Source organism: Haliotis rufescens, unplaced genomic scaffold (assembly GCF_023055435.1).
Source record: "Haliotis rufescens isolate VD_foot unplaced genomic scaffold, xgHalRufe1.0.p SCAF_1, whole genome shotgun sequence".
NCBI classification, from domain to species: domain Eukaryota; kingdom Metazoa; phylum Mollusca; class Gastropoda; order Lepetellida; family Haliotidae; genus Haliotis; species Haliotis rufescens.
This window is the reverse complement of record NW_025963779.1, coordinates 90,658,851-90,672,874: the sequence shown is the minus strand read 5'-3', so window position 1 is coordinate 90,672,874 and position 14,024 is coordinate 90,658,851. Positions and strand designations below refer to the sequence as shown.

The window sequence follows — 14,024 nt, the reverse complement described above, 5'->3', positions numbered from 1 at the left end:
TAATCATTGCATCAGTACAGAGTCATCAGTTTACTGAAAATAATTTGCATATTGGTTTAAAATGAGGCCCTATTGTCTGACATTATGTACCCCTGGAAAAACGTCAAGCACCACTTACTGTATATTTCCATATGAAATAGTCCTTTTTCAAATCATATCCCGTTTTAATTTTCTCACAATACACATTTGCTTTTGTTTACAACGTGAATTTCACCGAAGTAGATGCTCTCATATATATTTGCAGAAAATCACAAATAATGTCATACATCTCATTACCGAAAAGGTTTATCCTAACGCTTGTGGGTCGACTGACAGAATGATTGATGATAAAGTCAGATGATTCCCTCTATTTCTATTTTTTTCTATTAATGCTTTCTATACCTTCCAAATCACATGATTTGGTAATGTTACTTTTCAACACACAGAACTTTCATTTGATAGCAATATTGCATATATTTTCAATACTTTGAATCATGATTCTATAACAAAATAGCCAAAATATTATAGAATTCCTAATTTGATGTATAATGCAATTCTTGCTTTTTAAAAAACACTAGATCATGAGCAACGTCCCACTTTGTCAGAGTACACTGTTACACGATCAACCAAGTCACCAGGCCTGATCGCTGATCCTCTCAAGCCAGGCATACATCATTGCATGAGAAAATCGACGCTTGGTTCATAACCAACATGGTGACTGCCATGCAGTTATCGGCGATTGCAGGATGTGCAGAGCATGTGTACCATCAACTGAGTGTCAACTGATGTTTTCCAAATCTTTTCATGTTTTCTACAATGGTGCTCAAGTGATTTGATGCACTTCGTGAGGTAAAACCCATCTTATTGCAATAAAGATCTTGATAATGGATAAGATCATCTTGACTGGGCGTTGCCATTTTGAAACAAATGCATGTAATATTGGAGGTGGAATCTGAGAAGTCAATAGGAGGGACATATAGGGGACATAACTTGTAATCGCCACCTAACTGCAGCCTTGTTCAGCAAGGATGGAAAGAAGACTTTTACAGTCAGATAAATCCCTTGCCCAGTGAAGATGAGAGCATGCTGAGAGATGCAAAGTTTCATAAAAAAATATTTAAGGGACTATGAGTAAAACTTGTTGCCTTGGAAATGAAAAAAGAAATATACTGATGGAAACGAATAAGAGAACAATAATAAAATACAGGGAAATAAGCTTTACTGTCAGTACATTTGAAATAGCGCACATACAAATTCAACACGTCAAAATCAAATGTTGAGATGTGTTTGTTTGCATTGTTTGCAACGCGTTCTGGTTGACAAGGCTGGGAACCCAACATATACATTTTCTGTGTCTAAACTTATGTGTTCCTTTATCCATTTCCATCAGGATATATAAAAATTTGATAAAGATCAGAATAGCAAAAGGCACCAGTTCAGAGCAGGCTGAAATACTGAACAGTTTATGACTTATGCTCTGGCAATGAAAGCGAAAGTGCAAGTAGCTATATCGTACTTATCTAATGATATATTTTGTTATTGTTCCATGTTAATATTTGACTACCCCCTCCATTGCTTGCTGTGTTTCTATGCATCATATATGATATAACTATTTGCGGTCGTCTGGAGAGTCACATAGTTGTGCAAACTTTTCAGTTGGCGTCAGTGGCCCATGAGACATTAATTAAAATGTCATCAATATGTATACACAATAAAACTGTTCAAACAACCTCCATTAAACATCATAGCTGATTTTGTTTCAAAACAGATGCATAGAAGACATTAGGAACTATGTATCATAATCAACTCAACAATGAAGTTATAGTTCTGTGGACAATAGCTATCAATTTAATGTTTTGTTATCTTGAAGAAAGTAGATGCAGACATATGATGGTATACATATGACAGACACATACGAGTCCTTTTGATAAAAAAAAAAATACTTTGATGAACATTTATACTTAATATTAATATATTCAAACGACCTTGACATTAACATACAAACAACATATTGTTGAAAGTTAATTAATGATAGCATATAAATACAGTCCTCAAATTTTAATACATACAAATTATCAAAGCACAATATATAATGAGACCTTTGGCAAGGTTAACCAATCAAATTACAGAAACTAAACTTTTATGTGCACTAAAAACATCTATGTTAATTTACTTGCCTGAAATTGTCTCTTAGTATTTGCATAAGTCTTAGTTAATTTTAGAATTAATATAACAACATTCACAGCTGAGTGTTAGGCCAAATAATCGTGAGATGTGATGTGTATGAAGTCACACTATCAAATACTCCCTCATAATTTTCACAAGTCTTTAGAATGAATGACCTTATGGCAAGCGTCAGGTGTTCTTAATTACTAAAGACCTGTTAAGATCCGGGGTAGAATAGGTCTTCAGCAACCCAAGCTTGTCGTAAGAGGCGACTAATGGGATCGGGGGGTCAGACTCGCTGACTTGGTTGAAGCATGTCATCGATCCCAATTGGGTGGATCAAGGCTCATGATGTCAATCACTGGATTGTCTGGTCATGACTCAATTATTTAAAGACTGCCATCATATAGCTTGAATATTGCTGAGTGCGTTGTTAAACAACAAAGAAACCAAATCAATAACTGAAAATCACAGATTAAAAAATAACTTGTAATCAGATGCATAAAACAAGAATGACACCTGGTGATGTTAACAGATTGCTGTTATGGTAACAGGCTGTTCCAAATACAGGGGTGTGAAAAATCAATGTTCATCTTGGATAGCTTGTTACATGAGTAGCCAGACAACAAATCAGCTTCGGTTGTCTGCATACAAACCTTACATTTAGCATACCTTTAGTCAATTTTGATAAAATAATTGTAACAAGTACTAAATGTAGTTTTAAAAGAGCATAAACATCGCCAGTATGATCAATCTAACTGACGGCAGTGAATTGTATATTTCCTTGTTTCGATTGCAGTTTAGGACACACTGTCTGATTGGTAGATCAGACTACCATGTAGCAAAACATAAGAAGTCATGGCAGGTCGCATAGGCTGACTCAATATCCATGTTAAGATTTGTCTTCGGCCTGGACAACATCATTCTTTGTGGTTGGAAATACATTTACATCTTTTATGGTGTGATAAAACACCATTTTGGGTCAATAAGCTGGACAAGTAGGCTTTGTCTCCAGACAAATGTTTTTTTACTGTTTAGTTGCCCAAGGATATGAGGTGGGCATAGAGTGTCATGTTAGAAATTGGCACTCATCCTGTAGTCCTCACCAAACTGCCCAATAGTTAAGGTATTAAGGACTAGTAGAAATTTGCCATTTTTAAGGGTTTGGTTATATGTTATAATAAGGACTACTGGACTAAAATTGTTAGTTTCTACTGCTTGTGTGGAGTATAGAAAATATGGGAGTTAATTCACTGACATCTCAGAAACAATAGGAAAACCTTGATAGTATCTATAACCTACCACAACACCATTATTACGTTATTAAAAGTTCTATAACTCAAACATAACATACACTATAACATTAATTGTTCTGCTTACTATTTATTTGCATTATCTGTGATAGTTGAACTCCCAAAGAAGGTCTTTTAATGACAAGCAGCTGTCTTTTCCTGTCATTGTTTCCCATTATCAGTCATGGGTACATATTCTGAACTCGTAGAAACAATGAAGTAGATGTACTTACATGTCCCAAGGGCTCCAGATGGGGGAGGGGCATCTGTTTGTGGTCTCACTTGAGGGGGACTTGTGCCCGGACCACCAGGGTATCTTCTTCTATGCAGGTTGGAAGAAAAAATTTGCCTGTTGGCAAGAAATATTATTGTACATTTATTAGCATGTGCAAATTAGTCCAAAAAATAGTAACAACAATGCGACAGAACATATCTATCAATCTACAATATGTTTCAGATGCAAAAGGCAGCAGCTTGACACAGGAAGAATCGCTGTCAGTATCAAATGATAAAACGTTATCATACCCCATTTCAGAATGAGGGCATCTGATTGGTTCACATGATCTTGATAAAATACTATGTATCCCGCCTGAGCAGCAGAATACAATCCCTTATACCCTGCCACGAAGAACACAGGCTGCACATGGATTTCTGAGCCGGAAAATAAATCCCTTATACCCCGCTTCTAACACAAAAACTGCACACGAACGTCTCTTGACAGCAAATAAATTAACCTCAGCTCAATCGCAGAGCTGTTTTCTAATAATTTAAATTATTTTGAATTTGTTCAAATTCTTTTACAATGGCAGATTAAAACATTTCAGTAAGATAAATTTGATGTAGCAGTATCACTCGGGGTACATGTGGTTTTATGCATCCCTCCGGCATGTGGTATAAAACCTGACGCAGGATGCATAAAACCACATGTACCCCGAGTGATAATGCTACCACTTATATTGTACTCTGACATTTTCCACTTTTCCTCGTGAAAATTACTAGATACTGCCATAAAAGCAATTCTTCACGATCAGATATTACATGCAAAATTTCAGCTTTAAGTTAAAATAACTTCTGGAAAGACTGGTGAAGTATAATCATTTTAAAAACTAAAAACAAGGCAAAACAGAGAGAGAGACTGAATTTGGATTGATGCTGCTTTTAACATTACTCAGTTATCTCAGAGTGTCAGCATAATGTGGGAGGAAAGCCAAAAAAAAGTGAATCAGGTTTCAGACGTTCACCATCTTGGTGAAACCCACAAGCACGGATATGATGCTGACAAGTCAAGAAACATAATCAGGATAAAGCAGGACTCAAACCCACAATCAAAGGACCAGTTGTTTTCTCTGAGAAAATTTAGCCATTTTAAGTTGAAAAGTCTGAAATAAGGACCAGCTGGATACGCCCAGTGGTTTCTATCCCTGCAGACATCATGACACCTTCAGTGCCACAGTTGCTGCCAGGTATTATTCCATTTTCAAAATGATCTGCAAATCAGCTTAACTGGGCCAAACCAAGCATCAATAGCATCATAATGAGTCAAATATAAATAATGTCATAGATGCTACTTCCTCGGCTGTTTATCTTTTAGTATAATATCAATACTTGGCAGTCATTATGACCACCAGATTCCCTGTTTTAATTTATACATATTCCTGGCTACTAATATCTTAAAAGCAACATCTAATTTCAGGGACTTATTCTGCTTTGAAATTCCCTCAGGCTCAAAGGTTTTTGGTGGACACATTTACAGTTTTTTAATAACAAGGTGCCTGTATCAACAACAGCGATTCATTAAATGGCATGTTCACTATGAGTGCTCTGATACAGAATTGCATTTATACCCACCCATTAGTTCTCTTGGTGTCAAACATGTGGTAATGCAAACATCTGCATAACCTTTATATTAAAAGTTTATAATCTAGGAAGTTGAGGAACAAAGGACCCTCATCACACATGTATACTATGACAATATCCAGCTCTACTCATGACTCATGAAACAAGAGAAAGTAATATGAAATACCTGTAAAGTTCCCTAATCTTTATCTGCACAGGCATTGTGCAGCCTTTTTGTACAAGCTGTAGCGCTCTCTGAAGTAGTTCTTGTTTGCGGCCGCTTTTGTTCCTCCCTGCAAAGCCCAAAAGGACTTGCAGTTCGGACACCCGAAAGCTCATTATCATGTGCTGAAAAAATAACATTAGAACATGTTTATTTATAAAAGCTGATACAACTAAAAATGTACATTGCCCTAAAAATCATGTACAATTCTCATCGCTTACGTCTGCATGTCAATTTTAATACAAAAGTAGCACCATTTCTCAGGGATTTATCTAGGATTCTGTCATTTGCTGCAGACTTAGGGCCAAACATATCAGCCTCTGAACAGTTCAAGAAAAATCCCTATATAAACAGTAATTAGGAACAAATTTATATCTACAATACATAATGACACCTAAATGTTTTTCTTCTAAAAGCAGATCAATCAACTAAAATAGCCCTTTGCCATTAATTAAGTATATATTGTCAGTTACTGTAACTATCCTCAACAAATCCAATCAAGAAATGCACGTCTTCCTTTTATGTTGCATACCAAGCTAATGGCTCTTACAGATGTCTTGTTCTGAATTACTGAAAGCATTGCATTACTGCATACATCATGTATATCATTTATGTAAATCATTTAAGTGGACAAGAAATAGGGTTCATATGGGGATTATAGCACTTATAAAGCGATATGCATGCACGTGTATGTGTGTGTGTGTGTGTGAAATAGGATTAATGCCGATTTAAAAGTGGTCTACTGAGAAACCATGCAACATGAATCCAACTCAGACATAGAATACTGACTCTGAGCTGACGAGTCCTTGTTTAAGCCCCTTTATGCCAAGTGCCAGGCAGGGTAACAACTAGTGCCATACTTTAACGTCTTTTGGTATGAAGCAGCCAGGCACTGAACCTCCGACCATCATCATAACATGCCAACTGCACAGGTAATCATAACACGGGTAATCCAACCAAAATCTTCACAAAATTATAATGACATATAATATGTGAAGTATAGACAAGAGAGTGACTAGTTTGGCTTAGATATCTTGACAAACAATTTTTCAGAATTCTACATTTTTCACAAGCAGCATTTATTGCATCTAATGAGAACAAGTTCAAGGTCACGTGAGATGTAAACAAGGTCACACACCAGTATTGTGCTTCCGTATGTTTCATAACATTTTATACAAGTTATTCTTATTACCAAAATTGGCTTGTTATTAATGTCGATTCAAGTTATCTTGTCAAAACGCAACCAACAAGGCACCAACCCTGGTGACGCCCAGTTCCACGCAAAAAAAATGTGTGGAAACCTTTAGGGACTAGTTGAAATTTGTATGGGGTTGCATGTTATCTCGCAAGGCAGAAGGTTTGATTTAGCACCCACATTACCGACATTATTGAATTGAGCTAAAATCGTACATGTATATGCATCCATAGTTTCTTTAGTCTCACTTTAGTAAATATGCCAACTATGTTTTCATCCTTCGTGGAACTATTGCGTTTGATTGGACATGTTTCATCTCCACTTCATTGGATATGATTGTCATCATGATAAGTGCAGACTTCCATACAGAAAGATGTCGTATTTCATGTGTACTACAGCACTTGCTGTATGTGCAAACGTAGGCAAGTCTTTGACATGTGTGAAAATCAAACAAAGATTTATCGGATACATCAGTGTCAGCATCAGTAACTACATAATGCAACAAGCATACCTGACATAGTTTTAAGAATTGTGAAAAATAAATCTGATGCTCATTGATGTAGCGCTTGTGGACAACATACCCTTGGAAAGTTGAAATGAGGAGCAACCAGGGTATATAGCATGAGTAAGTGGCTTACAAAATTATGTCCCAACATTTTTCACTTTCCTCATGTTTAAATTTCCATAAACCTATGTTCATTGAAAACGTCTTACTTGCACATGTAATAAAACATGTTCATATAAAAATATATACACTACAGCATGTTGGTTTTGAGGTATCAATAAAACCGTTTAAATGCTGCAGGGAATGCAAGATGGAAGTTGTGCAGTATGCAATTGCAAGCACCTACAACAATGGTATATACATGTGAAGAGCTCAGTTTATTATCAGTGTGATTTCCCACCAATTGATTCAGTTTATCTCAACCTCTGACAATGAGCTCACATTGAAGTATCACCAGGAGTAGGCCTTGCCTCACATGTCAATTGCTACAATCAACAAGGAAGCCTGAGATGATGATAGGAGTTTTTGTGTCAAACGACACAACGTCAACCATTAGGCTAAACAGATACAGGTTCGACATTTTGTTAAATCAACCTGTAAATATCATTTTGACAAGGAAGCCTGGCCAGCCACGGTCAACAGGCAAAGCCGACATGGTGGTCAGAAATGAAAACATTGTTTAGATGGAGTGAAAGAAGGCGTGTAATGTTTGTCTGTATTGAATGGATAGTTTCTAGAAACCCCTAAAAATATTAATGAAAACCTATGTGGAAAGCCTGAATCATTTTTTAATCTGTTCTTATGAGTTATGTTAGGACATTTTCCGATTGAAAATTTTCACACGAACCTTGAGGTCTGCGGAGTCCGCCATTTCCGTTCTTTAAGGGTCATGCGCAATAGCTCATGACTCGTTTTCATCAATAGCCTCGTTCCCAGTGGGAGAAAATGGCGACCTCCAGTGGTAAGTGTCCTCTACATGTCTTTGCAAGATAACTTGCGATTTGATGTTTATTAACGATACAGAGTGAACTTTTTCAATTTTACCATCATTCCAATGGTGTAAAAAATTGCCCAAGTTGTGAATCCAACGATACGCAGGCAATCGCCTTTGAAGGGGTTATGCAACGTAAAATGTTTACCTTTGCTGCTGATACCCCAGTTTTCGTGCACCTATTATCGTTAGATCATCAGCGCTAGAACAAATTTAACACTGGCCAGCTTCTCCGTGTCTTACATTGGACAAGTGGAATAATGAACTTGAAGTCTACTTAACTCTATTGATTTGTTGAACCGAACAGAATGCACGAATTTACATTCTATTTTGAGTGTGCTAAAAGGGTGCAGGCTAATTCCGGGGTAGAATAGGTCTTCAGCAACCCATGCTTGCCGTAAAATACGACTATGCTTGTCGTAAAAGGCGACTAACGGGATCGGGTGGTCAGGCTCGCTGACTTGGTTGATGCATGTCATCGATCCCAATTGCGTGGATCGATGCTCATGATATCAATCACTGGATTGTCTGGTCCAGACTCGATTATTTACAGGTCGCTGGAATATTGCTGAGTGCGGCGTTAAACAACAAACCAACCAACCAACTAAAATGGCACCTCAGTAAAACGTCAGCGATTTCTCTGGCGAAAACAGCACCGCATTTGGCGAAAACGTGTTATTTGTAGTATTTTGTTGCCTGTCACACTTGTGGCGTCACTAACCATTCTTATTACTCTCTCATTCCTTGCTCTGATCCAGATTATTCTTTCAGTGTCCACTACCACACTTTTCTGTCATAAAAATCACCATTATTAAATACCATGTCATTCATGCGCACCCGTGTGTTTGACGTCAACATGGAACCGTTTTCATTTTGCATCATATTAGCTCATTCCTCACCACTCGGTATCTTGTAGATTGCAGAATTGGACGAGTATGCCAAATGGCATCGGGATTACTTGTAAGCATCCATAGACTAAAGTCATGAGACTTCCTTTTGGCATGGTAGTGGTAATAGAATGGCTTCTTGTGTTACAGTATTGCGACTTTCGGGTCTGTTTTCTCCGACTTTTGGGTCCCTGGTGAGTCGTCAGTCCCCAGCACTGACAGTCCAGTGTCGCAGTCTCTTCACCGACAAAGAGGATGACAAGACAGGTGTCAGGTGATTACTAACTTCATTCTAAATTCATCGATGACATACTTTGACCTGTTAACTATCATGTATGTTTGTTTTTTACTATTATATTTAATATACATATTTTCACGATTAAAATAACTTTCGGTAAACAGAGAGAAAATGTGTGTAGACCTTTGCTAATTGCTTAGACTAAAAGATCAATACACTCAGTTATAGTTATCTCTGCATAAGAAACAATGCACAGCATAACAAAAATTACAACTGAAACGGAAAATCATCATCTCCAGAGGAAACTGTACAGCTTAATGGGGAGGTGACGACTGTATTTATCAGGGATAGATATTAGCGCTAACCCAGACCAGTTTTGATAATGTTAAAGGAATCCTAAGGGCTAGTAGAATTTCAAACATTTTTGGGTATTGCAATATGTTATCAGTATTGCAAAGTCTCCATGTAAACATTCTTCTTAATTTTTTACCAAAATATAGAATTTAAGATAAAATTTATTAAAAAATCTGTCAGTGGTGTAAATTAAGAGCAATCAGAAATCTTGCTCTGTGGAATAAGGAAAAGCAAACACATAGGATAGCTGAATTTTCAAAACTGTTTGAGTATTAAATAGGATTATTAAGTGTTTAACATTTTCAGTGTTGTTCCAAGTAGAGAGCAGAGCACAAGCCAGGGAATAGTGCCAAAGAAGACATATTCCCCTTTCCAGAACACAAGCAACAAGGCAGAATATGCACTGGCCAGGGTGGATGACCTCCTCAACTGGGCCAGGAAGGTCAGCCATTTTTCAACCAAGTAACATGTGAAGATCTGGAGTAGAACAGGTCTTCAGCAACCCGTGCTTGCCGAAAAAGGCGACAATGCTTGTCGTAAGAGGCAACTAACAGGACTGGTTGGTCAGGCTTTCTGACCTGGTTGATGCACGTCATCGTATCCCTATTGTGTTGTTGGGGGGGCGGTCGGGTAGCCTAGTGGTTAAAGCGTTCGCTCGTCACGCCGAAGACCCGGGTTCGATTCCCAACATGGGTACAATGTGTGAAGCCCATTTCTGGTGCCCCCCGCCGTGATATTGCTGGAATATTGCTAAAAGCGGTGTAAAACCATACTCACTCACTCACTCACTCCTATTGTGTTGATCAATGCTCATCAAGTCAATTTCTGGATTGTCTGATCCAGGCTCGATTATTTATAGACTGTCGCCATATATGAAGTAGATATGAGCATGATCAGTTTTAGATTGCTTGTCAGTGTAAATAATTTCATTATTACACTGTAGAAGTATTTTTGTGTGCAAATATTATCATAATTATTGATCACATTATGTTAATCTCACAGAATGTAACACATGTTTGACAATCAAATTTATGGTATACTTCTATATATAAGTGGCAATGTGTTGAGTTGTGTCCCCTAGGAGCTGACAGGATGCAATGGTTGTGAGTTCTAATCCCAGATTTGTCATAGTTTTAAGCTCCAGGTTAGGTCTGACATTTTTGATAATAACCAGTCAATGTCCAAGAAGACTGATCTGAAACCCTGTTGATATGATTAACATATAGGCCTGAGTTACAGCTGTCGTGGTGCTACAGTCACTGTATGGGATGGGACATTGTGTGATATGGAGATTTGTCCTGGCAGAGCTCCCTGTGGCCACTGACGTTTGGCTTGGCCTGCTGTGCTGTGGAGATGATGCACTTCGCCGCCCCCAGATATGACATGGACAGGTTTGGGGTGGTGTTTAGAGCCAGCCCTCGACAAGCAGATCTCATCATTGTTGCTGGAACTCTCACAAACAAGATGGCTCCAGCTCTGAGAAAAGTAAGCTTATTGGTACAAAGAGGCCACTGCAGTGTTAGAAACTAACAGTTTTAGTCCACTAGTCCTTATAATGATAACATATAGCAAAAAGGGCAAATTTTTACTTGTCCTTATGATACCTTAACTGTTGGGCAGTTTAACAAGGACAACATGACTAGTGCCAATTTCTGAGCAGCCACGGGCACTGTAATTCCTAAACATGGCAACTGAATTTGATTATTTTATGTTGTAGTTTTACTCTCTGTATATTTCCTTAACTATTTGCATATATATTCCCATCAATGAGGTCAACAATACTAAATGAGCTTGTTGCACTACAGCTTCAAAATTAATTATGAAGGTATTTTATTTATTTTTGAGCTTCTTGGCTTCAAAGTGGAGCAACAGTGGCCCTGAATGTCACAAATCTGGTGAAGTGGTGCATAGCTTGTTGATCGTTGAAAATTCTTACTTTTGTGATTTCTTTGCAATGGGGAATAGTTTGGAAGTGATCTGTATTCAGTGTTTGAAATTAGGCATGGAAGTCCAGAGGTCGTTGTCATACTTAAAAGTCACATGGAGTCTAAAGTTTAGAGGGTTCCTAGATTCAAATACCATATGAGAAGACCTCAAGATCCCAGGACTTTACATATTGCAGTGACCTGTGCCTGACTTAACCTGTTGCAGTGACCTGTACCTGACTTTACCTGTCAAAGGTTACCTGTACCTGACTTTACCTGTCAAAGGTTACCTGTACCTGACTTTACCTGTCAAAGGTTACCTGTACCTGACTTTACCTGTCAAAGGTTACCTGTACCTGACTTTACCTGTCAAAGGTTACCTGTACCTAACTTTACCTGTTACAGGTGACCTGTACCTGACTTTACCTGTTGCAGTGACCTGTACCTGACTTTACCTGTTACAGGTGTATGACCAGATGCCGGAGCCGAGATGGGTGATCTCTATGGGCAGCTGTGCCAACGGTGGAGGCTACTATCACTACTCTTATGCCGTGGTCCGAGGCTGTGACAGGGTTATTCCTGTTGATATATATGTTCCAGGTAGGTTCACAGCCTTCATTTCTGACTTCCTGTTGTACAAGGTCACAGACCACATCCTGTATCAAATATTCATGATCTCTAATTATTTTTTGTTGTTTGGTATAGTTCACAATTAACACTGACGATTAATCATAATAGTTAGATTGTGAAGATCATGTGTGGAAAATGTCTTTAGCAACCCATGCTTGCCGTAAAAGACGACTAACAGAATGGGGGAGGGTGGTGGTCAGGTCGCTAACTTTGTTTTGGCTTGTCTTTCAAAACAAAGCCATGAGCAGGTGCTATTATTCCTTGTGTGCATCATGAGCAGGTGCGATTATTCCTTGTGTGCATCATGAGCATGTGCTATTATTCCTTGTGTGCATCATGTTGCCAGGTTGCCCCCCGACGGCGGAGGCATTGTTATACGGAGTTCTACAGCTGCAGAAGAAGATCAAGAAGATGAAGACGGTGCAGATGTGGTATCGGAAGTAGTTGGCTAGTATCGTGTACATAGACTGCATCTGTTATTTGTACATATTTGTTGTGTTAGTGCAACCAGTAGCATGCGAGGAACGCTACAACACTTGACCAGCATGGTGGATGGGGAAGTCTCAAGTTCAAAGTCTTCCCTGAAGTTACTCTGGATGTGAAAGTACATGAAGATCTGTGCTTGTTTCGGGTGAAAATCTTCAGTGCCACAATGGACTTGTTTGAAACAATGTGAATTAACATGGAAATTTGGAAATAAAAACTTTCCAGTAAAGTATTCATTGCTTATTTTGTAGAAAGCTGAGCATTCATAAGCCAAATGCATCAGGGTCTCACAGTACGCACAAATGTAGAGAAGAGACGTAGAAAAACAATGTACTGTGTCCGTGGGAACCTATGCATTGTACATACACTGCAACAAGAGCAGTAATGGGTGTCTGTTATTTCATCCATCAATCATGACCACTGTCCACATGATCATTGATTCATTCCAGGCTAAAAAGTAATGAGCTAAACGTACACAACACTACACCATTTCATTACTTTACAGGACCCCCATATTGCCTGCAAAGACCCTTCAAGTTAATCATTGGGGTCCCCTGGACCTGCACTGTTGTAGGTCAAGACAATAACCTTGTGCATTTTCAGTATATGAATGTACATCTTCCTGATGCAAGGGAGTTAACTGACTATAAATGTCCCGTTTCCACCCTTTCCCAACTTGGCCGGAATTTCTGGGTTCGATCATAGTGCCGCCAGCTATTACGAGTTATGTACCTTCTATGCCCTTCTATGACCAATCTGATTCCCCATCACTTGCATTTGTTTCAAATCAAATGGTGGTGCCCAGTGAACGCGATCCGATCGATAATCAAGATTTATATTGTAATAAAACGAGTCTTACTTTGCAAAGTGCTTCAAATCACATGACCACATTAAAAACATGAAAAAGATTTGGAAAATATATGTTGATGGTACACATGCTTTGCAAATCCTGCAGTCGACTGAAATCCACACGGCAGTTTACGAACCAGATGTTCAATTCGTTATGAGATTTTGATTGGAGCGTGCATAGACTCGTTAGTCCAGCCAAAATATAGCTCCATAATTGAAGCCTAGTTGGCAAGGGTGGAAACTGGACTTTTATACGGTAGTCAGTTAATGCCGTTGCCTCGGGAAGACGGTTAATGTATGACAGAACCTCATGTGATACTGGTTACTTATGCTGAAGTGGACCACTTTTCACAATGAACTTCACTCATGGCAGACTGTGGACACACTCAGTGGCAATGATACCACTCTTCACAATTACCATGACATACCATTGACCTTGGATGTTGAAGGATTGAAGAAGCATGCATG

At 38.5% G+C, this 14,024-nt stretch overlaps 2 protein-coding genes across 7 annotated transcripts in view; one reads left to right on the top strand and one right to left on the bottom strand.

Annotated features, from left to right (window-relative positions):
* The window catches only part of LOC124134167 (E3 SUMO-protein ligase PIAS2-like), a 40,087-nt gene extending 31,978 nt beyond the window's left edge, over positions 1–8,109 (bottom strand). For all 5 annotated transcript variants that reach the window (XR_006861062.2, XM_046498866.2, XM_046498867.2 and 2 more), the window contains exons 1-3: positions 8,044–8,109; positions 5,461–5,621; positions 3,671–3,786 (exon numbers count right to left, since the gene is read on the bottom strand). Coding sequence is in view for 4 of the 5 variants with exons in the window: in XM_046498866.2 (XP_046354822.1) it covers positions 3,671–3,786; positions 5,461–5,621; positions 8,044–8,067 (301 nt within the window). In the remaining variant the exon portion in view is untranslated. The remainder of the gene's footprint in view (positions 1–3,670; positions 3,787–5,460; positions 5,622–8,043) is intronic.
* LOC124134168 (NADH-quinone oxidoreductase subunit B-like) lies at positions 8,061–12,936 on the top strand. 2 transcript variants are annotated; one of them, XM_046498871.2, is made up of 6 exons: positions 8,061–8,157; positions 9,225–9,348; positions 9,973–10,108; positions 10,972–11,151; positions 12,056–12,191; positions 12,568–12,936. In XM_046498871.2, the coding sequence occupies exons 1-6, from the start codon at positions 8,142–8,144 to the stop codon at positions 12,663–12,665; spliced, it is 690 nt and encodes a 229-aa protein (XP_046354827.2). In that variant the 5' UTR covers positions 8,061–8,141; the 3' UTR covers positions 12,666–12,936. The 2 variants fall into 2 exon arrangements, with proteins under 2 accessions (XP_046354827.2, XP_046354828.2); XM_046498872.2 differs by having other exon boundaries at positions 8,110–8,157; positions 9,988–10,108.
* Positions 12,937–14,024: the final 1,088 nt, after the last annotated feature.

Coding starts and splice junctions, on each gene's coding strand:
- LOC124134168 (XM_046498871.2), top strand. Junction 9,349..9,972: donor GATGACAAGACAGGTGTCAG/GTGATTACTAAC, acceptor TAACATTTTCAG/TGTTGTTCCAAGTAGAGAGC. Junction 11,152..12,055: donor TGGCTCCAGCTCTGAGAAAA/GTAAGCTTATTG, acceptor TACCTGTTACAG/GTGTATGACCAGATGCCGGA.